Source organism: Lipophrys pholis, assembly GCF_963383615.2.
Source record: "Lipophrys pholis genome assembly, chromosome: 1".
Taxonomy (NCBI): domain Eukaryota; kingdom Metazoa; phylum Chordata; class Actinopteri; order Blenniiformes; family Blenniidae; genus Lipophrys; species Lipophrys pholis.
This window is the reverse complement of record NC_137635.1, coordinates 20,914,913-20,942,316: the sequence shown is the minus strand read 5'-3', so window position 1 is coordinate 20,942,316 and position 27,404 is coordinate 20,914,913. Positions and strand designations below refer to the sequence as shown.

Sequence of the window (27,404 nt, the reverse complement as noted above, 5' to 3'; positions counted from 1 at the left end):
GAGAGCATTATTGTCAATAAAAGATAATCGATCCACATTGCTCTCATGGTTCTGAGGATCTGCTGTGCAACAAAACTACAAACAGAACAAAATAACTTTATCTTCATGTAAATTTGTAAAACATACAAGGAGTCACTTGTGACTGAAAGCCTCGACAGCTTCAGTGCCAATCTCGAAACAATACAACATAGCTGGTCTCACTGCCATCCTCTACAGCAGGGATGAGCAACTCTAATCATAGTGCAGGCCATAAAAAGAGTACTTCTCTCAAGCAGAGGGCCAAATTGATGTATGAATCTATGACAGTTGCGTGTAAATTCATGTTACTGAATAAGAATGCCTTCAGTGGATAATTTATATCTGAAAATGCATTTAGTTGAGTTATATTTATGACAAGTAGTTGTGTAGTTTTAATAACTCCTCACACGTGCATGTTTTCCAATGCTTTGGAAAGCTGACACCAAGTAGATAAACTCTAGTCTCATTACTACATCCACTCCCTACATTCTCACTGTTTTACTAGCCTCCTCCCACATACATAGCCTCTTTTTATTGTCCTCACCTCTATTTCTCTCATCTTTGATGAAAATCTCCACATATCCAAGTTTCCAATTCCCTCTCGATTCTCACTGCAGATCAAAATGTCACCTAAATATAAAAAATCCGCAAATTCTAAACGAATAAATCAGAATAAATGAGAAAAGCTGTGTGATCTGTCATCTCACCGGTAGGCGGCGCCACATCAGCCCAGTATGAATGTGTTGCCAAGCAACAGGGGCCAAACTTTCTGCCAACACGAAGCTGTAAACTTCACTCAGCTGTACTCTTCAACTGTTCAGGTGGGATTTCTACTGATGTTTTTGTTTTAATTGATTTATTTTACCGTCACTTAAGGCGGGGTTTGAAGTAAGGGGCGGGTTCGTGCACCTCAAAAACACCCATGTTTGAAAGCTAATAGCTGATTAGCCCGTTAGCAGTAGTTCATATTAGCCGCATGCTAACCGTCAAGAGACATGTAAAGTGCACGTTTACCTCCTCGCGGGTTTTCTCGTGTTCAAATCACCACCTGAGCACTTTGCATTGTGTTTATTGTGCAGGATGAGCGCTGGACGTGCGTCGGAGGGCGCGGGCTGCGTCACCTGGTGGGGCTTCAGTCCTGCGCGCGACCTGCTCAGAGTGGGTGAGGGTCAGACGCGCGCGCGCGCACCGTGTGCGCATTGTGTTCACGGTGCACGCGCATCATAATAGTGATGGGAAGTCATGCGACAGAGCCAATTGTCATGTGCTGGTTTTCTAATTATTAGGAAAATAGTATGAAACTTTTCATAAAACTAACTAATTAATAATATTCGAAACAGCTGTGGTTCATTTCATAGAGCGGCTGAACCCCAAATAGAGTTCTTTGCATGACAGTGTGAGAAATCACACAAGACAATGACAAAAGAAAAGTCATCCAGGAAGCAGCGTCTGGTAATTTATGCGATTTTTTTTTTTTTTTTTGCCATTTGGCCCAGTTATTCATCAGTTATCTTCTGTTTCAGTGGCATCATAGCTTTTTACTCTAATTCACCTCTCGGCTGTAATCTGCTGCTGTTTCTGCCTCTTCATGGATACTCACACACATTATCAGTCAAACAGAATGATAAAGAGAGGAGCAAAAATGAGTTTAGTGGTGAATAGTAGCACGACTTTTTATAGTTGGTCTGCATTTGTGTTACATACACAAGGTAAATGCACTTTCATGCTATTGCCTCAATAATAACGATAAAATAACATGTAATATATAGTCATAGGTTGTATCATATAAGTAAACAGGGATGTGGATGATAAATGTCATCTTTTCCGAGGGATCCTTCACTTCCTCAAACTCAACCATGACTTCCTCTTTAAAGCAATATTCTTGATCACATCCTGTTTGTCGTTTTCACACAGAATTAAAATGCGTCTGTGTCAAATGTGCTGTTATTTTAAAATGTTCTTGATGACAGGAAAACTGAGTCCACTCATGTTGTCATCGGTTTAAAATCCGAAACACCATCCTTGAATCTTATTTATGCAACTTAGGTTAGTGCACATGTCTACAAGTTGGAAATTGTGCACGCTTTATGTCTTCATGCTCAGGTCCACTGAAACATGGCCGAGACGCTAATGTCTTACTGGTTGGCAGTGGAGATCCACGACATATTCTCAAGACGATCGCCGGTTTGCAGGGAAAGCAAAAGCTTCATGTGAGTCTCCTGAACTCTTCCCACTGTGAACAGATGTCTACCTCTCCCATGAGCTACATTCTCCTTCTCTGCTGCACTGCAGGTGTGGGTGGTAGAAAACAGCATGGAGGTGGTGGCGAGACAGCTGCTGCTCCTCTACCTTGCACTTGTTCCTCAGGAAAACATGGGACTCAACGGTGGGTGGGACTTTCATGAATTATTAATTGACTAAAAGGCATTCATCACTAGACGTGTCCTAAACTATCAGGTGGTCTTGTCCTGTTTTTTTTAATCTGCAGAGAAGACAGAGATTTTCCTGGAGGTGTTTGGGAACAGTGAAATCCGCAGCCAGACAGAGGAGGCTCTGCGACGAGCAGCCGCTCAGCTCTCCCTGTCTGTTACTGAAAGTGTGGAGGGAGCCACTCACGACTGTCTGAACACGAGTCTTCTCAAGGTACAAACGTCTTTTGAATAAACGTGCGCGTTTCTAGCATGATCTCATATATTTGACATTGGACACGAGGCCTGTTCAGACAAACCCGTTTAATTCTGGTATTGAGATCAATGTCACTGTCCTGCAGTTTAAAGAGCGAGACGAACTCGCCCGGATTTTCAAGTCGTGGACCCACCCGTGGTCTTCATCGTCCTCATCCGAGCGTCCCGCTCCCCTATCGATGTCCAGAGCCTGGGATCATCGTGTCAGACAGCATCTGGGAACTCGCTATGACTCCAGGAAAGGCTGCTTTGACTGGGACCTTGCCATTAAGCTGCGCGGGAAAGGGGTATTTATTTACTGTTTGGAGTCGTGAAGTCTTTGGAGAACCTGAGGATTTAGGTTCTGATACTTTTATGACAAATTGAGACTTTTTTGTGACGTCCCACCAAACAGATTCTCTTGGCAAAACATGATTACTCCCTTAAAGGGAGATAACACAGCCTATAAAGGTGTATTTATAGTTTTTTGCTGTATCATAGTTTGTAGTTATGAGGTTTTAGTCAAGAACAGGAGACTTTTACAATGTCTTCTTTAGCTTTTGGATTTTTTATTTATTTATTTTTTGCTTTTACCTATTTTATTATTCTAGTGACTTTATCTGTTTTAACCATTTTGCTTGTATTTTTACCTTCCAGGTGAGAATCAAGTCATTCCATAAGTTGGAAGGGGTTTTTTTTTTGTTTATTTATTTTTTTTTAATTTTAGTTCGGTTAGCTGTTTTTCCTTCTTGCACTTTTGATTTTTGGTTGTTTCCTTCCCCCACTTTTTATTCATTTTAGCAGCGTTAAAAAACTTTATTCACATATAAAAAAGAGGGACTAAAGAGTCACATGTGGCTCACGTTTTAAACTGTGACTTTTCTTCTTATAACTTCACTTTGTCTTTATTAGCTTAAGATGCCATTTAATTTTAAAGACTGTTTTAATGAAACTACTTTCCACTTGTTGTCATTTTATATTCTAAAAAACAAATCATTTACGGTTGCGAATGTTTACAAAGAAATGTTCAGGAATCATAGCACTTCTTATGGTTTAAATTTCAAAGTGTCTATTTTTACAATTTTATGATGCTCGTGTATCTTTTGTAAGTTCCCAAACACATGTTTCATACAGTAAGCCCTCAATAATGACCTTCTATTGTACAATTGTACAAAAGGGTCTTCTAGAAAGAAGACCCTTTTCCTATGGATAGCTCATGATTCGTGTGACCCAACTATTTTGAAGACAAACAGAGATACTTTACATATTTTTCAGCAATGAGGAGGTTTGTTTATCTCTGGACTGTCTGCAGTGTGGCGTCATCAGCGAACAGCAATATATACGATGGAGGGAGCAGGGACTGGCATTCGAAATGAGGGAAGGTGTTTACCAAACCACTAATGCAAGTTTGCTCTCCTCAAGAGTTTATAGTCAGGTAAGTGAATTACTTTGTGTACACAGTGAAGAACATGAGAGAAAATGAAGGGCCTTCGAAGAAGAAGCTTCATTTTGTGTTTGTTTCAACAGAGAGGGGACAAAGTGGCCATCAGGGGCTACTGGGGAGACATCGTTTCCAGCCCTTACCTCTCTTTTGGCATTGAAACCGATGACCAGAGTCTGCTGAAGACACACAATGAGCAACACATCAAGGTGAAATACACACGTGTGTGGCCACGGAATACATACTGGACTGCAGTTTGTTCCCACGTCTGTTTCATTATATAGTACCTGTAATAAAAGTGAGACTATTTGCATCTCGTCCTGCTGTTTGATCCGCAGACAGCCCAGGATCTCTCAGTAGCAAATGTGCAGGAATTGTTCCAGTCCCTGTCCAGTAGACGGGGCTGCCCCACCACTTCTCAGCTTCACACAGCAGCAGAGGATTCAGCCACACCAGCTCACCTAAACATCACTACTAATGGTAAAAATAAATAAGCTGAACAGAGCAACTGAACAACAGTTCAGAGCCAAAACAACAACCCACACAATTCCATTTACTGGAGTTTGAATGGGCGATAAAGAGCATGATGTTTCACCTCAAAAATTCTTCTCAAATCCTCTCCAGACTTGATGCATCTGAACGGCGTCTCAGTGACCTTCCTGCCTTTAGACTCGCTGCAGAAACTGCCCCAAAAAGAGAAATACTCCCACTTCTTCAACAGCCTTTACTTCTCTGCCAGGTAAGAGGATTTTTTATTTTTCTTTCTCTCAAATAGCTCAATGTGATCTTCATGAATCGGATTCTTTTGAGCATCCGTCCACCTGCTGGCCTGCAGACGACTGCTGAACACGTTTGGTTTCTGTGTTTGTGTCTCCTGGTCGATCGCTGCTGTAAAGCTGTGTGCACCAGTTGGGCCCGACGACGAGACAGATTGCAGCACCAGACGCCGTGCTTGTCGTGGAGTTGGCCAAGTGAGGGTTTTTATAGTAACAGGGCTTGTTACCATGGTGACAGCGCTGTCACTTACAACACAGTACTGTATTTTTCTTGTTTGTGCATTGTTTATCTGTGTTTGCCTCATCCCAAATTGAGGATTACCAACAGCTCCATTTTTGAAGGCTGTTATTGTGACGACTGTCGTTGGTTTTGTGTGTCCCAGGTACATATTGGATCTGAACGAAGAGCAAGAAGCCGGCTTTGCAAACAGAGTGACGAGCATTGCATTGGAGGCTGCATTTGAACGGTGGCATGAGGAAGACAGGGAGGATGTTCACGCAGTTTTCATACAACAGAAGAAGGAAAAAGTGCTTCATTTTAATTAGAGTGAGAAAAGCCAAGAAGCAGCAGGAGACCTCAGGAAGGAAGAATTGATATTTGTGAACGTTTCTTTCTGACTACTAACAGTGATAATCTCCTTTCCATTGTAGTTCCAATGACGTGCATTTAGTTAACTACAGGTGAATGTTCAAGTGGATGATTTTCAACACACAACATCTCATATTTAGCACAGATGAGTAACACTGCAAAGCTGCCTGTCTTTAAACTATTAAAACAAAAACCACAGATCGTCATCTGGCTCCTTTATGCCTCCGGTGCGTATGTGTGAGTTCACTTCCAGCGACCTCCGACCTTCCCCTTGCCGTGGCCCTTTTTGCTGCAACGAGAGGAGAGAGCAGTCAGAATTAACGACTGCAGAGTTACAAAGGGAAGTCGCCACATTTCCCTTTCTGCTCTGTCGCTTTATGGAAATCATGTCTGATTTGAGCATCCTGTTCATGAAGTGTGAAATGCTTCAGAACCGCGTGACTGGCATTTCCTGCATGTGTTGTTGTTGTTGCCTTTATAATGTGTGATATGTTTGCGGAGTCAAAGTAAAGGAGCTCTGCACAGTGCTTCCCCTGTGGCACAGAAGATACCAACTCACAATTTCTGTGCATGTTGGATTCTGTTCAGGAGGACGTTTATCTGAAAAGAAAATTACAAACAGTCACAAATTGTTCTTTAAAAAAATAAACAAATAAAAATTCAATCTAGTATATTTTTAGCAGAAAGGCCTCACCTCATACTTCTGCCTCCACATCTTCTCCGTCAGGTCAAACTTCTCAGACTCCAGCTGGTAGATCCACTCCCACATCTCTTTGGCTCGCTCTCTAAAAACACACCAAGCCGTTTGCTTTTTGTGTCAAGGGACAGGGCGCGCAAGACTTCACCAGCTGGCATTTGTTTACATACATCTTGGTGGCATTGACCCATAAAACATATTTAAAGTCCTGAAGAAACTGACTGCTTTTGGAGTAGGGGAAAAGATACAGTGTATATATATATATATATATATATATAAACACATTACAATAGAGATGTGTGTGTTATTTACTGCCATGTGACAGAATGGCAACGTGGGATAGACGATTGAATGATGGTGGTTTCCTTTTTTCATAATTATCTGTACTACTACTACAACGCTAAACCATAAATCTATTACTTGGTTTTAACCCTGTAAATAATACTAAAAAGAGAAAACTTGGTCAGTATCTGTAAATGGGTTTCAGTAAACCTAAAAAGATTGCCTATATTATTGAGTTCTACATCTCTTCAATACAATGTTGTAGTTACATAAAAAGTTCAGTAAATATAACTAGTGAGACTTAATGAATGTACCCTTCTAATAGATATTGTCTCCTGATGTACTTGTCTGTGTGCATTGCTGAAGTTCAAGCTCAGTTTAACTTATTTTTAAGACATGGTATCATAAAACATACTGGCAAACACTTGTGTTGTTTCTTTTATAACAAATACCACATAAATAATAATAGGCACAGCTTTTTTTTCCAATTCTTATTCTAGTATTTGCTTCACTTTACAATCATTAAGAAGAAAACACAAGTTGACATCTATAGTTTGTTTCATTGTCCTGCCTTGTTTCTGTTATTTATTTTGTTATTTCTTTCTTTAAAATAGATCAGGGCTGCAGGGTTTCACCTCACAGCTGAATATTCCCAGTTTAGTTCCAGTTGCGAGGCTTTCTTTGCAACGTTTGCATGTTCTCCCCGTGCATGTGTGAATTAAATCAGTGCAATTGGATGGCTATAAAGCACATCAGTCTTGCGTGAACGCTGAACTGACCTCAGGCCGTCCTCCCTCAGGTCCTCGATAGCCAGCGGCTTGCGTCTTTCCGCCAGAGTCTTCTTCTTGATTTCCCTCGCGGTTTGCCTTTTGCCTCGTTTCAGCTCTGCCTACAAGAAAACAAACACATTTGGAGTGATGCACCAGAAATGCACCTCACAGACCTGCTGCCCACGTACTGCATGTACCGCGCTGACCTTTGCCAGGAACCCTCCAAAGTGGGCCCCCATGTTGGACAGCACTTTCTTCTTCTTCGCCTCGTCCTCCGCCCTCTTCTTTGCCTCCTCGTCCTCCTTCCTCTGTCTCTCCTCCTGAAAAAAGACATTTTCATCTGGTTACTGCTGTCCCCGCCGCTGTTCAGTAGGACAGTGATTCCAGCTGCTGTTGATCCAAGCGGATTATTTACATGAGCAGCATATGCAATAAAATGATTAATTACTGCAATCCTCGTCTGTCTGTCCCGCTCTTTTTCAGCTCTCACGCGCTGCTGCTCGGCTCTCTCTGCTCGCCGGCTCTCCTGGAACAGAAAAAAATCAATGAAAAAATCCCCTCATCTGGATGTTGACACATGCCTCTTCACTGATAGCCTGAATGGGTAAATCCCTCGTCCTCACAAACAAGTGGACAAATGGAGAAAGATTACAATTCTTTCTTTGAGCCCAATCAGCTCTTCTTCCTCTTTCTTCCTTTGCTCAAAGTGGACATCAATCAGAGTTTGGAGCTCGAGGAGATCTTTCTCCATCCTCTTCCTATGGATGTCCTAACAGGGAGCCGGGGATTCACAGATATAAGATTATTTGCCGTCGTGTTGATGGTACTTGCAGTTATTCTCTTGAAGGAACATACATCAAAGTCAACCCTCTCCCCTTCCGGGATTTTGGGAGCGGCGAGCTGTGTCACCAGTGTCCTGCAAACACACGTGTTTCAAATATTCGCTAAAATCTTACTCTCTTTTTCATGTCAGTGTTTTTTCTTTATTGTACTTACTTGTATTTGGGGCGTTCTTCTTCAACATAGCAGCCAGAAGAGCAATGCAAGAGTGAATGAGATGATTAGAAAACACCCAAATATACGATGGTATTTCAACCAGCTGTAGAAAACACAGCACCATTTAACTTCCAGTTACTTTAAGTGCCAAGTTACTTTTTTATTTCTCAAATTGTGAGGATCTGCTTCTGCAGTGAAGTACTAGTTTTCAGTTACTGTTTAAGTAACTCAACCACAACAGTATTTAAACCATTAACTACTAACTTTGGCTATAATTGAGTATTTATTTCTATTCACAGCTAATAACTTTAATTCAATGTTAACTAAAGTAATCCCATAAAGCAGTAACTATCATGAGTGTAATGGTAAGCAAGTCTCTTCAGTTCCATCAGTACAATGAAAACACATCGTGAGGGACTCACCTCCTTCTCCCTGCTCCTCATCTTCATCTGGACACAATTAAAGCAAGAGTGTGAAAGAGTTGAAGAACAAAATTGGAGATTAACTCATCAAATGAATGACTTACCATCCTGATGCCCTCTGGATAAAATAAAGAATCAGATTGAATATGTTAGAAATGTCATAAAACAATAACCTGTGAATTAAAAATATAGAAAATGTTTAGGAATCAGAAACAACAAAGACTCACCCATTCTCCTCAAGGTATGACATGGTGATACTAAAATATAACAATAAATATAAACAACATTATTTATAGTTTATTAATCATAATGTACACAGTAGTATATTTTCTCAATTGTAATTTGCAAGCAAGATGTGTTAATATAAACTACCAATTCCAAAGCAATAATACACAATACATCAGGTTCAGTTGAGCACATTTACAACTTAACTAGTTTTTAAAGTAACTCATGCTTTTTCTTATTAAAAATTTAAGGATTTGACAAGTCTGGTCTGTTTTTACCATCCCTACATAACATTTTGGGTTTTCTCTACCCATGCTGAGGAATACTTAAAAAATATGAATTGTAATTTCTTTGCAATTTTTAATAGATTATTCTAGATTATAACACCTAAATTAATTTAAACAGGCAGTTCCAAAACAGTAATACATACTTCATGGAGTGTTGTGTGTTCTATATTGTGACCGTAAACCTCTGTGAACTCAGCAGGAAGAACATAGACGGAAAAGACAAAATATTTAAACTTGCACAAGTAAATTGTTCAGATGTAACTTGCTTTTTTGTATTGTGAGTTTTTTGTGCAGTTATCACTACTTTTGAGGTTTTCTTTAAGATTTGTCAAACTCATCCTTCAAACATGCAGCTTTCTTCAAGCAGAAGTGAGGCTCAGTAGTCAAAAAACATTGTTTTGTTTTTCCTAACAGTCGACTTTAACACGTAAAAATATGAATTGAACAAAAATATTGTTTGGATATTATGCAAACATTAAGTTCAACATTTGAAAAATTTAAAAACAATTAAACGTTATAGATTGTATGAGTGTAAAAATAACTGAACAACTTTTCAATTACATTCCAATTGATTGTTATTTTTTGTTCTGCAATGCACCTCTATATTAATTCTATAATGATTATATACCTCTATGGGGGGGCTCAGCTTTTCCTTCACAAATTAAACAATTTTTGACTTCTGAAACTCAAAATCGTTTTGTTCAGTTGTGTTTCATCTTGAAAATAATGATCTAGGAACAGAAGAGGCTGGAGGCACAATAGACTGTAGAAGCATCCTGTTGCCCAGGACAGGATTGAGGAACCAGCTGTCCAATCCTTCTTCTTTAATTTGATTTACAGGAGAGAATGTGGGATGGAGAGATTAAGCCGGTCGGCTGGCTGCTATTAACACCAGCCAAGTACTCTATTATTATTTCATCTGCTTGTAGTTCCACTGTACTGAAAGGATTTCTGTATGCCAGTGCAGCCTCATAAATATTTTGGAATTTATGACTACTAGAGTTTATTTCAGACACATATTTCAATAGTCCTGAGATGGGCTGCAGTTAAAGTGACCAGGCGGAGAAATGTGTGTCTGGCTCGGCGCTCCAGTGAAAGGCCAGTTTTCAAAACACTAATTTCAATGCAAACAACAAAGAGCCCTCTCAGACCGCTTGCCTTAGAGCGCATTAATGTAGGAGATCAAAAGCTGAGGGGGTCTTTCGGATCCCTCCATAGTTAGTTTTTAGCCAAGATCTCAGAGTATGAGCATGTGAATCTGAATAAACAGGGCCACGGACTGAAGACAGATGAAGGATTTGCGAGGGGAATTCATCGCATGTTGTCCAGCAGGAAACATAGACAGAGACACCGAGGGCACCAAGAATAACTTCCATTGACGGATCACATTTATTTTCAGAGACGTATTACAACTTTTTCACTATTCCGAGTGGTGGACACAGGCACCAAATACACGAATCAGCCAAAACAGTAGAACCATCTCACTAAAATAGTGTGTTGAGACTCATTCCTGTGAATATTAACATTATTTACATCGACCACACGGGACAGCCTTTAACACGACCTTTGGCTGCTTGTGACCCTCGATTCTCACCGACGACACCCAACAAGAGCAGCAGTTTGGGGAATGCTCTGATCCTATCATTTAGTCATCACAGTGTGGCCACAGTCAAAAGCCTTCTCACTTTTTCCATCAACCACTTTCTGCAGAACATATCACAGGTAACAGGTGCAGAGACAACAAGACAACTGTTGCTCAATTGTGAAAAATCCTCCAATCCCAAGTTTGGTGGTGAAATCCTGCATCTCGGCCCCCCCCCCCGGAGATGGAAACTCAAACTGCTTCCAGGGGAGTCTGAGCCCCTTCCACGACATCCTTGCATGTAAAGTGTGTTTAAACTGCGTTACATAAGTAAAATCAATTTATCATAAGTCAAATGATCCTATGGATGATTGGGAAACTTATCAGTTTGAATAATTATGTTTCCAGATCTCAAAAAATATATATATTTTCTTTTTAAAAAGCTAAATATTTGAGATGTGATTCTACACACACTGTGAAAAAGTGACATGGCAGCACATGTTTCATCAAAATGACACACAATTCACCAAGTAATCAGGCCAAGCATATGCTTGGATTTATTTTTGGGACATTATTCAAACCAATCAGTCTTCGATCTCCAACTTATCTCTTTTATGATTGGCTTTTTCTCAATTTCAGAAAAATAATGATATTCATTTGTTCTATTCAACATGTGTAGCATCTAAAACGTGCAAAAATGATCCTACAGACAGAATCCAGTGACGTGTATGTTCACAAATGAAGAACATACGAGTAAAACCAACTTTCTTTTCTTTTTGACTGACTGTGTTAAAATAGCAAAGCACCTACCTGATCTGCAAAAGAAAGGATGAGCCGATGATGACAGGAGGAGTGTGAACTGGAGGGGAAACAAGAGCTGTATATATGGGGTCCTCTGGGGTAACAGAGCTCTATGTGTGTGTGTGTGTGTGTGTGTGTGTGTGTGTGTGTGTGTGTGTGTGTGTGTGTGTGTGTGTGTGTGTGTGTGTGTGTGTGTGTGTGTGTGTGTGTGTGTGTGTGTGTTTTAATCACTTTGTGGGGGTAGTTGCAAGTTGTGGAGAGCTGTTGCTTTTTGTTTATTTTGAGGGGTGGGGGGGGGTGGGTATATTATTATTAAGTTACCTGACTTCTACCATCCATGTGTGTGACTGTGCCTCTCATCATTTACAACAGCTCAGGACTATATGAGGATTATTGGCAGCTTTTGGGGGCATAAATTGAAGTGTGACTGGCAGGACAATGAGCAAAGGGTTCACAGCTGACCTCACTGCTGAAAAAAGGCATTGAAGGACAGGCGGCAGGAGACCAGACTGTCGTGGAAGGAAAAAAATGTCAGAGATATTTCCTGATATTTCAGTGTATGAACTAAAACAGAAAAAAATATACACTCCATCATTAGACTCTTATTTATGAAAAAACCTACAAATCATTGAAAAACAATAAAACAAATATTCCTTATGACTGCAGTGTCTGGTATTTTAATGCCTCCATGATATTTATGAACTGTCCCAGTGATATAAAAAAAAGGCTGGTTTTAATGAACTTAAGGATTCACAATTATATTTCTTTCTAAAGTTGTACTATACAGTGTGTTGAGCTGGTCCACAGGTCACTAACCGATAAGTCACCATAACACGTTTTTTTTTTTTTTTACTCCAATTATCCTTTTTTTCCCCCCCACTTGTATTCAGTCCAACATTTTGTATTCTGCATGAATCCTACAGAAGATATGATCCACCCATTGATTTGGCTGTTGGCTTCAAGTGAGTGTAAATCACATCCTTATGCGAAATGAACATTGGAATCATAAAAATATTAATAATCCTCCTATTTGCCACGTTCCTTCAGGTTGTGTCACTTTGTGTTCACATGGCCAAAGGGGCTGGCTCAATCAACCGGTCAGTCCATTGGTGGACATTTGGCCAGTGCGAGGAACCCGAAAGAAAAAAAGCTATAATCAAAAACAGGTCACGGTCCTCCATCCGGACTGGTTTGTTCAGAGATTCGTGGAAATGGTCGGACCAGAGGAACAGCTCCCAACCCAAGGAAGATTCTAAAGTGTGCAGTCTACATCCCCGAAACCGAGGCTTTGTATGACCAGTTTTGCAATGTGTCACATCCATTTTACAGTTATGGTAAGTTTATAGCATATACTGCCAGTGCTTTGGGTGTTGCTTGTATAAAAAAAAAAAAAAAGGGTTGCAAAGATGCCTTTGGTTTTAAAGATTTATTCTCCACGATTCCAAACAAAGCTTCAGTGATTTTATCAACTATTTGTTTATTGACAGACAAGAGGAGCTGTAGATATTTTTCATCCCTCTGCAGCTCCAAGCAAACTTCGCATCATTGCGACTGGGGTGGAGAATCCAGCCAGATGAGAACATTTTCATTAAAATAGGAGAGAAAAATGTGAGTGACCCCTGTTGAGAATGTGACATGCGGATCTGAAGGAAATCCACATTTATCAGAAGTTCGGCACGTTATGATATGAAGTAGATTTCTGTTTTTGATGAGTCCTTCAATGTTAAGTGTGTGTGCTGTGACAACTTCAAACAGATAAACTTGGTCAAAGTCATGAGTAGTATTTCCTAAAGGGGGGATTTGTTGAAGTGTGTTGAGTGGCGACACTAAACTGTTCATGTCTCTGTGTTTGCCCTGTAATGGACTCTTGAACTGTGCAGTACTTCACTCACGGCTAGAATCGCCTCCAGTATGCTATGACCCTGATTTTGATAAAGCAGATTCATATATGGGCTGCTCACACTGCTCAACAGAATATGTGGAAATCAGCTTTCTGTTCTTTTTTCAACTGAGACTTCGTTCAATGTTCAAACCTGGGAGCGCGTCTTAAAGGCCTCATGAAGAAACACCACAGTTTGGGGTTTTTTTTCTTTAAGAATATCTTTATGTTCCATTGTCATATTGCATTAAAAAGGCTCACAATAGCAATAAAATGAGACGCGCTGAATGAGTGGAAACAATGGAGGAGGGAAAACAGGAATATGTGTCACTGGCATCACATGTAAACCAAACCCACATCCGACCTGCTTCACTGTTTGAGCCTGGAAAAATTGCACAATGGTCATAAATACAGCTTGCATTGCTATGGTGCTTGTTTAAACACGGTGGTAAAAATATATATATATATATAAAACTGGTTTAATGGCAGTGAAACATGAGCTTGGATTATAGTTTCAACTTAAGTTTGAAATCCCAACTGATCAATGGAAAAAAAAAAAATGCGGCAATGACAGTATCTGTATAAAGTTTAATCAGTTGAAAAGCATAAAACGTCCATTCTAGGTGACTTGGCACAGATTCTAATAACTCAAGCGGTAATGAATATAATAGAGTCATTTATATTCTCTGCAATGTATAAATAGCCTGGCACTCCCAGCACAGCATTACAATCATGTATGTAAAAAGCAAAATTATACGCATCAAGTAAACAGACTTCTGAGATTTTAAAATACCTGGTGTCACTCTTACAGCCATGTTGTATTCCGATGGAAGAAAATGAATCCCTTCGGCCATCCTGCATTTTTTCCCCTTCGTCTTTTCTTCATGCTAATGCTCAGATCATCGAGATGGATCGTACACAGTGGCGTGTTCAGAGAGTGTCGAAACACTGCGCTTTCAATTCTCGGAACTAAATTATTACCTGCAGTAAGGTGCCGTTAGGTTTTTTGTACCCCAACGCTGACTGGTGCTATGCAGACTGGCCTCGTTGTGGTAATCGAAGATAATTAGGACTCTGGTAGATTCATATTTTTTAAAAAGGTTCGACTGTGAAAACTAAACTAATCCAACACTTGATCACGCTTCACTTATTTCAATGGCCTATTGTCTCTCCATGAACCTGTCACACAGCTAGTATAAACATAAACAAATATAAGATGCGTTTCAGTAAAAACATCAACTCCATCACAAACAGTTCCCTCTTTAAAAAAATCACCTGCGTGGGTGGAAAACTCTCCCAATGCACAAGGAATAAAGCCTTAATTCTGCCCCCTGTGGAATGCCACAATTCTGCTTGCACATCTTCCCTTTCGCATCCTGCCCCCACCCCCCACCCCCCACCCGTGTTGCCGTTCACTGGTCTTTCTTGGCTTCGGGTCGACTCTCCTCTGGTTTGTTTGGCTCTCTTGGGTTGGGGCTCAGCAGCTGGATCAGATCATTCAGGGCTTTTCTGATCTGGGCGCCAAACTTATGGGCATCCTTGAATAGAGACAGAGACGAGAGAAAGAGAGGGTATCCGTCATTTCATCATGCGACACCTCAGCTGCAACGATCATCGAAAACTTAACCGACAAACAGTGCTGCTCTTTGGAGTAGAATCGAAATGGTGGATCATCAGATGAAGCAGCTATCAAACTAAAAGCCTGGCCATCGCCCAGATTCCCAATAACAGCTTGTAATGGGATCGCCACAACTTTTGTGACCATAAATGACCCAACCTTGTTAAGTTTCAGCAGCGAGCGACATACTTTCTTCCCTAATCGGTGTCGTCAGACGTCACTGAATAGCAACTTTCTTGAAACTCACCGTGTCCGGACATGAGTGTTTGCAGGAGATGTGGAAGTTAATCATGTTCTCTCCCACGATGATATAGGACACTCCGTAGCCATCATCAGCCACCTGGGTAAGGAAAAACAAACAATTATACTGTTTGTGTTTTGGTCATGTACTTAAAGTGATAAAATGACAACAATTTAACTAAATGACTGTGTGTGAAGAACTGGGGGAGATACTGACTGGTCCAAAGCCTCCTCCACAGGAGATGTACTCTGGGTGGTTGACCAGGTCAAACAGCGCCTCCTGCTGGATTGGAGTCTGACTTGTGGACAATCTCCACGGCTCAGACAGCACCTGAAACATCCGTCACGTCAGCTCGCTGCTCTTTTGACTTTACAAAAAGGGGAAAACGAAATGTCCCACTTAAGTAGAATAAATGAACCTCTTTTAGGAAAGAAGACTCCACTCCGAGGTATTTGGACACCAAATAGAGGCAGAACAGGTGTCTGTCGATGCCGGCTCCAGTCATGGACAAGCGATACAGCTGCTGGTGCTTTTCTGATGCTGCGCGGAACAAGCGCCTGCACACATCTGCTGTCTGGTGGAGGATGACATGCACAACATCATAAATAGAAACACTGCGATTCATGCGAGGACAACAACAATTATACAAAATCTCCTGTAACAAGGACCTAATCCTGTAATCGTCCTCTTTGGACGAATGGCTGGGTACGCCCCCATGGTGGCTCTTAGGCACCTAGGAGACTGTTTCCATGTTCTCACCTCTCCGCCCTCCAGCGCTCGGACAAAGGCACTGCTCTCACTTGAACAGGAGCGAACGGTCTCGGTCCTGCCCTCCCTGAACAGACGGGTCATGGAGGCTTCGTAGGTCAAACAAAGTGTGTTCCGGCTCTGGAAATTATTTGAAATACACAAGCGATTATACATCGTCACACTTTTCCCTCTTACATAAGCAGACTAAAGCGGGGGTGTGAGCACTGTGTCCGTACTGCAGACGAGTGCAGAGAAAAACAACACGCTGCACTTATGCCGTTCTCGAGCTGCTCACCCTGTAGTAGGCCAACTGAAGAGCCATCTGAATGAAGGCATCCGGACTGACTCGACACTTCTTCACCTTCCCTTTGCCAAAGTCTTGGAAAGAGAAAACATGGAAGTCCACGTCATCAGCCAGGGCCTGGGCCACTGCCAGAGACTGGGAGATCTGCTCCTCACACTGAGAGAGACACATCCAGAGAGATCACTTCATCAGCACACAAACACATACTGATAGCAACAGCATGATGGTATCGAACTACCTGCACATTTACATACTGACACAGTCATTGACGTGTACTTGAAAGTGAACATGTCGCTCTTCTGTCAAACAGGCTGTCGTCATTTTCTAAATGAGCAGCTTGTTGCTTCATTATTCTGTACAGGGTACAGTGGTGTGTATGTTCCACGCACCACCACCGAACAAGTGTATTTGCTAAACACCAGTAGAGTGTGTGTGTGTGTGTGTGTATAGTTGGTTTGTGAACAGAAAAATGTTTTAAAAGATAACGTATTTGAACAAACTGTACATTTTGGTATTTTGATGGTGGCAGAACAAAACTATTAAATTTGAACAACAAGGCTTTTTTCCTTTTGAAAATAAAACTACTTGAACCAAGCCATATATTAACCAAATGATAATAAACTTTGATTGGTCGCTGCCATGTTACAAAAAACAAAACCAGCAAGTGTTCTTAGTCTGCAGGAGTGATGAAATACAGTAAATTATTCAACTCACTTCTGGGGTAATTTCCCAGTTTAGCTTCTGTGGTCGTGGCAGTGATGAATCCACTTCTCCTTTGCAGTGACCCTCTGCGTTGTAACCGAGCTGGAAGCTGTCAGTGGCCAGGGCGTACTAAGAAAACACAGCAATTACAAGTCAAGCCTTATTTTCGCAAGCAGAAGGCAAACAAATTAAGTGTTATGTCTCTTACCTCCCATAAATGTGCCAACACTGGTGCGTCAGCCCACGAGTGCTCTGCGTTTAAGCCATTCTTGCCATTTTTGTAGAAAACCACTGAAAAGGACTTGTCAAACCACCTGCAGAATATCAAAAATAAAGAAACTCAACGTAAAGAACAAACAGGAAGAAATGTGGACGTTGCCAAATACAATCACACGCAAGACAGATGGGTTTAGTGTGAACGTACCGGTCATAGCACTTCCCATGCAGTAAGGACTTGGCATAGCGATCCAGGCTAGCAGCTGGGTCATCTCCCATCATGCCTTGCTCGTCGTCATCCAGAGTCACAAAGAAGGCTGCTTTCTCAATGCTGTCCAGAGAGCGTTTATTAACCCCACTGCTGAAATACTTGGTTCTGGCTTTAGCCCATGGAATCCTGGAGGAAAATACATTTACATGACAAAAAAATGCATTGTGCTGTGAATTCATCACCACTGGCATTTCAAACTGACCTGTTGCCAGCAGTCAGGGCTCCCAGCTTAGCCTCCCCTTTTGAAGGAGGCGAAGAGTCATCGAGGATCCTCTGAATCTGGAATTCGATCTCCCGTGGAGACAGCAGTCTGCCGGCCTGGTACACCTTGAGACGGAAGTATCGACCTCTGTGGTATACCACGAGGTAGTCGCTGTCCTGCCAATGCTGCAAAGCATCTTTGAAAAAGAAAAGAAAGCAAGAATAGAAGAAAGGCTGTAAATACAAAATTAATCAAATGCATTCAACTTGAAGGTTTAAAAAGAAAATGAAATCTGAGAACATAGATGACTGACAGTCAAAGCCTCATCATTTGTATGTGCCATACTGGCATGACGATTCATGACTGCTTTTCTTAATGAGCGCAGAATTTATTATTTACTTTAATTTGATTTCAGAGTTGAAAATTAATTTAGAGGATAATTTGTCTGCTCGCTTTTTCTTATGTATTTTAACAGACATCCCAGCAGCACGGTGGATTTGGGTAGTTTTCATTCTACATGTCCTTCTTGCCACAACAAGGATTTGAACCTACGTCTCCATGTTTAAGGTCAAGACCTAACACTTAGCACCACCTAGAGGGGTTTTCAAACATTTTAATAAATGACTTAAATCAGCATAACTGGTACAACTTTGCAGAAAGATAAACTGGGATAAACAAAATAAAACTGGAATTCACCTTTACTGTCACTCAAAGCACAAAGGAAAACTTGTAGTACAACACAATGAAATGGCAGCAATGTTTTCATAACACATTCCTGACACACCTCATCGAAGTACTTCGGATCTGTTGCCAGAACAATGAAGATACACGTTATGTGAAGTGAGATGTGAGGGATGTTGCCTAAGGCAATAGATTTTACTCTGAGCTTCATGGAGCTCAGATGAGTAAAAACAAAAAAATTAAATAAAAGCTATATTCTCTGCAACAGCCAACATTTTAGATTGAAATAACTTCAACTATGACAGAGAATCACAACCTGACAAGTGGAAAAATCAGCATATTTAGTTGGATGGAGGCTCAAGTAAAAAACAAAAATCACAACTGAAAACGGACAAAAAATAAATAAAATCTCCTTTGTTATGCATTTCCAATTGACTTTAGCTCCCCAACATGATGGACACATTTTGTATCAGACAGTATCTAAATTACGCACATTAAAAGACGTTTCACACAATCCTCACAAGAGTGATGTGACATTTAAAGATCTAAAACTAGAACCAGGCCGGTTATGTAAGAGTATAAATACTACCTGTTAGTGTTCCAGGGATTCGACAAGTGTCAAACATCCTCTCAAACTGATAGGAGCAGCAAGGAACTGCAGACCTCAACAACCACTGAGCAAGGGGGAAAAAAAAAAAAAAAAAAAAAAAGTCCAGGAAAGATTGATGGGGAAGGAAAAGTATGATTAAAAAAACAAAAAGAAGGAAAGAGCATTGGGAGAAATTTTAAAGTGTGCCAAGGAGGAGAAGGAAGAATAATGAAGAAATGGGGTGTGTGGGCAGAAGAAAACAAGCATTAGTTAAAAAACTGAACAATTTCAAAGGCCTAGACGGACCTGAGAGAGGTCCAGACAGCGAGAGGAGACAGATGAGCCATGGCAGGACGAGCAGTACATCAAACACACAGTGACTCAGTGATTCACAGATGCCTTGCTCCAGCTACACACACACACTTTCACACAATTTTTCTATTCCACACTTCGACTGTGGAGGGCTCAGACACCTTCAGCATGCCTCGTCATCACTGGGAGGAGTGGCGTGCTGACAACGTCCACAATGCAGTCAGAAGCTGGATTTAGCTAACTCCTTCTAAAACACGCATCTATCATCTATGATACACTGGCGCTCCGTGTATCCACAAGCGTGTGCACGTCAGTCTGTTTACCGGTCTCCTCTCCAGGAGTGCGTGTGGTGTTGAATATCCTCTCACACTGAGCGGCACACAGAGGAATGACAGTGCCTGGTATACGACTCTGGGAAATGGAGAGGCGAGGGCGGAGGGAGAAGAACGGAGGACAGCAGTGGCAGAAATGTAGAGTGAACCAAGGAGTGAAGATGAAAAGTAAATAAAGAGGAGGCGAGCAAGCGAAAGGATAGATTGAGGGGAGTACAAAAGGGAGGGGGCGAGAAGATGAGCATGGTATGAGAACACAAGGGAAATGCCTTCACATAAAACTGAAAAACTCAAATGAATGGAGATACGCATGCCATCTGGTGCCGACGGTCGAGACAAAAACACTGAAAGATGGATGAATGACTGTCACTCACACAGTCTCAACGCATACCGACGCCACCATACATCCACTGTGACATACAGGCTGCTTACTGATAATACATACAGTATATATGAGACACTGAAGATCCACAAAGAAAACTTGCACTATATCAAAATGTGAGAAGCCTGACTAATAAGTCGTCTGTTGCCACAGCAAAGTGAATATGACTAATGGAGACCCTCATGTAAGTGGAGCAGCACGACCTGACCGGTGGCTGAACTCACAGGTTTAATCTCCTCTTTGTTGAGCTTGCGGCGGTAAAGGAGGAAAGCGTGGATGCTGTTGCCCGCTCTGGCCGCCTGGATGGGTGTCGGGGTCACATATAAGAAGTCCTAGGGACAGCACACAGAAATAAAAGACACGTATAAACTGAGCAAGTATATGTGGGATTAATAAGACACAGACTTCGGCTGTAAGGTTTACATAGCAAAAAACACATCTCCTGTTGATATATTATCATAAAAAACAAAGCTCAATCATGTCCTACATCCTTGAGACATGAAATAAATACAAAAAAAATTTAAGACATACACGTTTGGTTTATTTTCCTTTTTAAAAAGGTGCAACATCTTTAAGAAACATACAGTTGTGGGATCGAGCAGCACAGAACAGAGCACAGAAGCTGGACCCATGAAAATTGTACACTAATCAATTAATTAAGAATTAATTATTATACAACATTGTTGTGTGGTTTAGTTACATTTCCAACACGTCCTGCCTATTGAGTCCAGGTAGTTGTCATAATGGCTGAATAGAAAAATACCACTGTTTACTGGACAACTTCTGATTTACTGTGCATATATGTTTGACTGTGTGGTTAATTTGCATGAATTAATGACAAAAAAGAAGTACCAGTCTGAGTTTCTCGCACAACACATAATCAAACCAACAACCCCTTCAGCACCTCAGAGGCTAGAACAGTTAAAACACATTCCGCAAGGTGGTGGAGCTGCTGATATATTGAGCATGTTGATCAGCTGCCAAACAAAAGTGAGGACAACCCACTGTTAGTCGACAAAACCTCACATCGTAAATCGCAATAAAATGCTTTTTTATTAAAGCTATATTCATTATAGGGCGTTTCATGAATATTTTTATTATTTCTTCTGATGTGTAGAAAAGCAGCAATGAACGATCTTACAGTACAAAGACTCAAAAGTGATAAGTTACTTTAAGTTCATTAAATGAACAGTGGCGCAGCCATTGTAAAGAATCTGAAGATGTTTTAATGTGTTTATTCGGTTTAAATTAATGCTCTGGTTGTAGAATTTTACATAACGTGAACTTAAGCTTTGCTCCAGGTAATCTCAGAGAATAGGGAAATTTCATGGTGCAGAGCAGGAAAAACAAAATCTTTCATACCATTCCATAATAGTTACTGTTGACCATGATTGGGCTTCTTCCCCGCAAATAGACGTACTCCTCCCACCAGTCACTGACCTGAAACACACAAAAAGTGCCCGGTGAGGCAGCTAATAACGCAGCCGACTGGCAGCCGCATCCAGCGCATATCCACCAAGGATGAATTATTCAAACCACAAAACCTCGTCAAGATATGCATTGTTAATGGAATTTTTTATTTTCTTCCAATTCCCCCGCTTTGGATATCCAAGTAGCCGCAAAGTTTACAACACGCCACGGTGGGCCCGCCACTCACATAGTTTGCAGCCCAGAGAGCTTTGAGTTTGAGGTACCACTGCAGGCGGTTACCGAGGCCGCTCTCAAACTCCGAGGCCAGCTTGGTCATGCGTTCATATTTCGCATCATCCATCAGCGGACGCACCGACTCCAAGTACTGAAGAGAAGAGACGAGAGAGCAAACACAACAATAGAGCAGTGTGCTTATACACAGGCACAAAAGGGTTATGAATCAGTTGATTTGCATAAATTAAACACCCACAATGGGCAATAAGGAAAAGTCTTTTACCATTACAACCACATTTAATCTGTTAAAACCCAACCTGTTTTTTTTTTTTTTTTTAAATCACTTCCCTCTTTACTGAGAATAATAAAACATTTTCATTAACCACTAAACTAGTCGGGTTAGAAAGGAGGAAATCGGACAATAAATGATGAAGGCGAGTGAAGATCCATCTGTTTTATGGTCACTAATCAGCATGTTGTCATTTCCTCCGCTTCACGTGACGTCTCACCCTCTTGACTGTGTCCTTGATGGCGGGCACGGGGAGGTTTGGCAGTGAACCCTGATAGCTGTAGAGCAGAGGCTTCCTGCCAGAAAAGATCCGCACCAGAGCCTGGCATAGACACACAAGCATATGTACACACTCAAAATGTGTTGGATATTCAGGTTTTCACCAAAACATAAAACTGTGGCGTTAGAATTATTGTTTAAAGTTGGGAAGCATTAATATTAAAGTGTGTGGCTTGGACTTTCACACCACTCTAAATAAATGATATGATGTTGGACTGTATGAGAAAATGGTGTAAATGTGTTGATCTTCAGGGGCCTGCAAAGAGGCAGAAGCTCACAGATCATGACAGCTCCTGGAAGAAAAAAAGAAAAAAAGAATCAGCACTGACCACCCAGACTTTGGTGGTGGTGGACATCTTGGCGTGCTGCTCGAACATCCAGCGGTGGTAAGAGAGGAGCTGCTTGAGGCACAGGCGCATGGTGAAGATGAGCAGGAGCCACAGCATGGTGCTGAAGAGCACCGCCGACAACACCGCCTGACACTGTGTACTCATGGACTGACTACACGATAGAGAAACAAGAGTGAAGCAACAGAATAAAAAAAGTTAAAAAGAAAAATCATAAGACTTCAACTTTAAGTGGATCCAAAACTGGCGAAGGTTTGAAACCTAAAAGACATTTTTGGATATTCTTTGACGACCTGAAAAAACATTGTTTAAGTATACGTGTGTATCTTTTGTCAGATTATACTTCTATGTGATACATTACATTGGTTTCGTATTGAGTGAAGCAATCTCCCGGGAACAAAATGTACAGGCGGGGGGGGGGGGGGGACATGTCTGAAGGGCATGTGTTGGTGAATCAGCAGACTCAGCTTTCATCACACCTGAGGTTTCATGACATGGGGAGATAAAATGTGTGTTTACCTGACAGGCAGATGCTCCTGTATCTTAGCTATGAGTCCCATGGAGGGGTCGGAGCGAGTGTACATGGTCGCCAGGATAGCTATGACCACAAAAAGCCAGGAGGAAGGACTGGCAGGATATACCCCCGTTATGACACTGTTCTGTTGACGTGAGAGAAGATACAAGTCAGTCATGACAGATTGCTTAGAAATACAGACGATGAAACGCAACCAAAATTATTCACTTTGGCTAAGGGTGGAAAATAGTGGAAGCAGAGCACAGATACCTTGAGTCTGATGACCCGCTTCTTCCAGGAACGCACGCCGGAGAGGTAAATCTCCGTCAGTGCCTGGTGGGACAGCTGCAGATCGATGCCCTCCGGGGTGACCGTGAACTGGAAGGCCACCGCCTGGTGGGCTTCTGCCATGATTACTGCACACTATGAGACGACCTGCAGCGTTGGGATTGCGAAAACCGGGAAGAGTCTCCCGTCATTTAACAATGCAAATAGTCGACAAATAAGCTCAATGAGACTGACCCGACAAGATAAATGAAGCAGAAATACTGAACACTTGAAGTCATGGTTACTCATTTTTGAAGACGGATCAGACAGAAATCAAAACAAACCCGTCTTAAATGTGTTTAGTGGGACTTTGACGAATAGGAAGAAAGAAGTTACCGTAAGTAAAACTTGTACTGTCATATGTCTGTGTGTGAAATCTGGTCATAGTTGCTTAATTGTTGGATATAAAAACAACATGAAGACCGCTGACACCCACATCTGAACTGTGGTGTCTTTACTGATGTCCTATCCCACTGCAGCAGCTGATGGGAAGCGAAGTGTAGAAACGATTCATCAAACGGAGGACGAATGGCAAAAATGTTTGCGTGCGAAACCGACTAAACGCACCCATCTTCTATAAGAATGTGAATGAAAGCACATTATTTATTATGACACTTTTCAAATGCAAAGTCAGCCTGAAATTGATGGGAGTTTGATAGGGAAACGCTGACGTGATTGGAACTTTTTGTTTGAAGTAGTTACTGCTCCTCTTCACACAGAGAATTGATTTTCCTCCTCAAATAGGTCGTGGATAATGCCCTGAGGTTTAGCCACTCCGACACACAACTCCTCCCCCATGGAGGCGACGTCTGCTCGTAGTGTGTGCACAAAATAGTAAACACACATACAACTCCTTTAATGTCCTCAAATAGAATTTCTTAACACGGCAAAAAATAAAGTTAATAAAAAAAAAAAAAAAAAAGGTTTAACAGAAATCTAGAAATTACAATAAATCTCACACTGCGCAAAACTCCTTTCATTTGTTGACACTCCTCTTCAGATGACAGTTTAATTCAATGGAAATCAGTCGACTTCACTGAAATTAAATGAGCATCTTCCCTTCAACAGCAGTGTCGTGATCTCATCCGTCTCTTTCCCTGAAAAGGTCAGCGAGACAGGATGTCACAGCTGGTTAACAGCAGCTGAATCAGAAATCTTTTAACTCGATCAATATATCTAATGATCAATTGAAAATCCAGACAAAACTGAAGACTAACTGGATTATTTACAGCCGTTTTCATAATTAGCAGTATGTATGGTATAGGCAATGAATATAGACGAATCGATTATAAATCATATTTCCCTGATGTACGATTTAAAAAAAAAAAAAAAACACACAAAAGCACAATAAGTGCCATGAAATACGTAACTTTTGGTTTTATTTAAAGCAAATTTGCTGCAGAAATCAAACGTTTAATCCCCAAAAATGAATCCAAAATGCTGAAACGGGCCTTCGGCGTACTGTTGGACAATGAATTTTTGAACATACACAACTCTGTTTCTTTCAAACTTCTTGATGTAATGGCATCACCAAAAGCTGAATTTTGCTCATCAGAACCCGTTCAAACAGACGCCACTAAAGACGAACATTACATAGAGCGCCCTCACTGCAGGAAGAGACAAACTAGGTGAGGGTTTAACACATCCGAGGCGAGTTCATCACTACAGAGTGTACAAAAACTCTAGTGGAGTGACGAGTACAAGCATGAGGATCCCCACACCACCAAACCTGAATAGCATATTAATGATGTTATAGATTGGTGATTTGATTATAATTCTGTATATTCAATGCAGTTTTAAACTTCTAAAACCTAATAAATTAATAATTTATACATAATAATGTGAGACTATAAATAATCTATCACTCAACAATATGATATATGATCTTAGTTGACCATAAATGCTGTTTCTCTTCTGACCCTCCTGCACTGTTCCTGCTGTTTGCCTTCAGTCAACAGTCATCCCCAGCATCATGTACAGAACAAGATCTTTGGTCAAATATAACATTTGCTCCATATCACATGCCCAGACTCGATACTGAAACATGTTAGTTTATCTTTACCTTGACCTCAATTTTTCAGGCGGGACTGACTAAAACGCAAAGCACTGAAACAATAAGATACAGTTCTGTTGCAGTTTTAATGACGATACAAAAGTTGGTTTTTACATGTGTGCAACAATGTTCAAGTCACACACCCTCAAAGAAGACCAACATTGTGTCTGTGGCACAAGGATAATAAATATGAACTCTTTTGACCTATTCCTAGCTGAAAAGCCAAATTCTCCCCATGCACATTACCGATAGAGCTTCTCTATATAGTTAGATTATTTATTCTCAATCACAAAACTTAGACCCAAAATAAATGTGTTGAATCTAATCCTATTTATTCGATTGACCACAAGACAACTAAACAGTTGACAGTGCTTTTAGCTGGCACTACATGCCTGCTACCGTTTGCTTTATCTCTGATTATATTATCAAATGGAGTCACTTCTGTAATTCTAATCACTTGTAAGATACTTGTACCCAATAATCTGGGTGTTTATACTTTAGGTCTGCTTTCTTGATGTTGCACACAGCATGAAAACATCACTGCTAGTTGCATGTTTGTGCATAAACATTAGGTGAATAAAACACATTATGATCAATCGTATGATCTAGTTTCCTTGGCATAACAAAAAAAAAAAAAAAAAACTTGTTTCAGGAGCAGATGAATACACGACCAGAGGTGTACAAGTCTAAACCTGCAGATGAAACATTTTAAAGAGATTCTTTGAATAAGGACACAGAAAATGAATGAAGGTCCTGATGGGGGTGGTTTTATGAGGTTGAGCATTAAAAAAATAAAATAAAAATGTAACTCGTAAATGTGTAAACCCTGTAAGGGAACATAACACTGAACCCGTGATGGTGGGTGTGTGTGTGTGTGTGTGTGTGTGCAGGACAAAGGAGCAGACAAATAACAGTTTCCACGGCCGTGTGTCAAACATTCATACAGCAGACATGGATCAATAAACCTTATGAAAGGCGGCCAACGCTTTTTAATGAGACACAACAACCAAAACACCCTGAAAAGTAAAAGTACAATCACATTCAGCGCTCGTCTTTACGTGGTGATTCAGAATCCTCGTCAAACATTTCCACCCCGGCTGCATGTCGCCGACACGGTCAGTCAGACTGTGAACATTAACGCTGTTTTTAACTAGCAGGATATAAATGTAAAGCTAGCGGCTGCTAGCTGATGTAGCCGAGCGCCCTGCCCATTTTATGTGGACGGAGACACGCAAACGGCCACCGATAAGCCCCGTCCGTGCTCCAGTGGAGATGCCACGGTTTGAGCCTGTGGAGCAAAAACACTGATAAATGTGGGTTGACGTACCTGTGGTGGGCTTTGTTTGTCTGTTCTTCCAGAAAGGAGCGCTGCAGAGAGGCAGTGAGTGGCGTCGTAGCGTCGCTCGGCCTCAGACTGAACTGATGCTCTCAACACGGAGGAGCAGTGCTGCCTTCAATGACCGTGGGGAATCTCAGCACCCTATTTAAACTGTGACCGATGTGGTGGGCTGAGTCAAAACTTGCGCACAAACAAACAACTAAAACAAACAATCAGACAGTTATGACTCAAGAAGAAAATGCTCAAAGGTATGCCTGAAACCCTTACCAACATACACTGGGGAAAAAAAAGCAGCTTTGTTCAAAATTGATTTCCATTTGAATCACAATTTATCATTTGACTCTTACAGCAAGGGCCACGTTCACATTATACCAACTTTTAAGTTAAATAACATAGAACATAAAAGTAAACGTCGCTGCAATTAAGCTTTTTAATTGTTCGTGTCGAATGGAAAATGGATCTGGCTTATATAGGGCTTTTCGACTTGAGAAGTCCCAAAGCTCTTTACATCATTAGTCACATTTCACCCACTCACACACACATTCACACACCAATGGAGGCGCCTAGTCCATCCATTGGGAGCA

At 41.1% G+C, this 27,404-nt stretch overlaps 3 protein-coding genes across 6 annotated transcripts; 1 reads left to right on the top strand and 2 right to left on the bottom strand.

Annotated features, from left to right (window-relative positions):
* The first annotated feature begins 739 nt into the window (after positions 1-739).
* dnaaf3l (dynein axonemal assembly factor 3 like) lies at positions 740-5,692 on the top strand. 3 transcript variants are annotated; one of them, XM_080482360.1, is made up of 12 exons: positions 740-839; positions 1,098-1,180; positions 2,122-2,228; positions 2,311-2,404; positions 2,507-2,661; positions 2,789-2,989; positions 3,994-4,116; positions 4,209-4,331; positions 4,461-4,602; positions 4,747-4,861; positions 5,019-5,093; positions 5,282-5,692. In XM_080482360.1, the coding sequence occupies exons 2-12, from the start codon at positions 1,099-1,101 to the stop codon at positions 5,442-5,444; spliced, it is 1,380 nt and encodes a 459-aa protein (XP_080338486.1). In that variant the 5' UTR covers positions 740-839; position 1,098; the 3' UTR covers positions 5,445-5,692. The 3 variants fall into 3 exon arrangements, with proteins under 3 accessions (XP_080338486.1, XP_080338488.1, XP_080338487.1); XM_080482362.1 differs by lacking the exon at positions 1,098-1,180 and having other exon boundaries at positions 767-839; XM_080482361.1 differs by lacking the exons at positions 740-839; positions 1,098-1,180 and adding an exon at positions 1,211-1,470.
* On the bottom strand, positions 5,417-11,747 carry LOC308121353 (troponin T, slow skeletal muscle-like). 2 transcript variants are annotated; one of them, XM_080482534.1, is made up of 11 exons: positions 11,559-11,699; positions 8,882-8,911; positions 8,639-8,681; positions 8,092-8,152; positions 7,889-8,005; positions 7,685-7,762; positions 7,443-7,556; positions 7,246-7,355; positions 6,182-6,272; positions 6,047-6,087; positions 5,418-5,776 (listed from the first exon to the last, which is right to left on the bottom strand). In XM_080482534.1, the coding sequence occupies exons 2-11, from the start codon at positions 8,883-8,885 to the stop codon at positions 5,731-5,733; spliced, it is 705 nt and encodes a 234-aa protein (XP_080338660.1). In that variant the 5' UTR covers positions 8,886-8,911; positions 11,559-11,699; the 3' UTR covers positions 5,418-5,730. The 2 variants fall into 2 exon arrangements, with proteins under 2 accessions (XP_080338661.1, XP_080338660.1); XM_080482535.1 differs by lacking the exon at positions 7,889-8,005 and having other exon boundaries at positions 5,417-5,776; positions 8,068-8,152; positions 11,559-11,747.
* A 2,249-nt stretch (positions 11,748-13,996) lies between these two features.
* On the bottom strand, positions 13,997-26,939 carry LOC308121086 (carnitine O-palmitoyltransferase 1, liver isoform). The gene is made up of 19 exons (XM_080482154.1): positions 26,809-26,939; positions 23,372-23,536; positions 23,107-23,246; positions 22,570-22,741; positions 22,182-22,283; positions 21,686-21,823; positions 21,391-21,468; positions 20,253-20,360; positions 19,638-19,725; positions 17,733-17,928; positions 17,468-17,656; positions 17,252-17,357; positions 17,056-17,172; positions 16,333-16,497; positions 16,047-16,175; positions 15,706-15,861; positions 15,504-15,617; positions 15,294-15,386; positions 13,997-14,966 (listed from the first exon to the last, which is right to left on the bottom strand). The coding sequence occupies exons 2-19, from the start codon at positions 23,510-23,512 to the stop codon at positions 14,841-14,843; spliced, it is 2,358 nt and encodes a 785-aa protein (XP_080338280.1). The 5' UTR covers positions 23,513-23,536; positions 26,809-26,939; the 3' UTR covers positions 13,997-14,840.
* Positions 26,940-27,404: the final 465 nt, after the last annotated feature.

Excerpts from the sequence above, each read along its gene's own strand:
- dnaaf3l (XM_080482360.1), top strand. The coding sequence starts at position 1,099 with ATGAGCGCTGGACGTGCGTCGGAGGGCGCGGGCTGCGTCACCTGGTGG. Across the intron at positions 1,181-2,121 it reads GCGCGACCTGCTCAGAGTGG|GTCCACTGAAACATGGCCGA; the intron begins GTGAGGGTCAGA and ends CTTCATGCTCAG. Across the intron at positions 4,117-4,208 it reads CCTCAAGAGTTTATAGTCAG|AGAGGGGACAAAGTGGCCAT; the intron begins GTAAGTGAATTA and ends TTGTTTCAACAG.
- LOC308121353 (XM_080482534.1), bottom strand. Across the intron at positions 8,153-8,638 it reads GGAGGTGAGTCCCTCACGAT|GACACTGGTGACACAGCTCG; the intron begins GTGTTTTCATTG and ends GTGTGTTTGCAG. Across the intron at positions 8,006-8,091 it reads GGGAGAGGGTTGACTTTGAT|GACATCCATAGGAAGAGGAT; the intron begins GTATGTTCCTTC and ends GCTCCCTGTTAG.
- LOC308121086 (XM_080482154.1), bottom strand. The coding sequence starts at position 23,512 with ATGGCAGAAGCCCACCAGGCGGTGGCCTTCCAGTTCACGGTCACCCCG. Across the intron at positions 20,361-21,390 it reads ACAGTAACTATTATGGAATG|GACTTCTTATATGTGACCCC; the intron begins GTATGAAAGATT and ends TGCTGTCCCTAG. Across the intron at positions 17,358-17,467 it reads CATGGGAAGTGCTATGACCG|GTGGTTTGACAAGTCCTTTT; the intron begins GTACGTTCACAC and ends GATATTCTGCAG.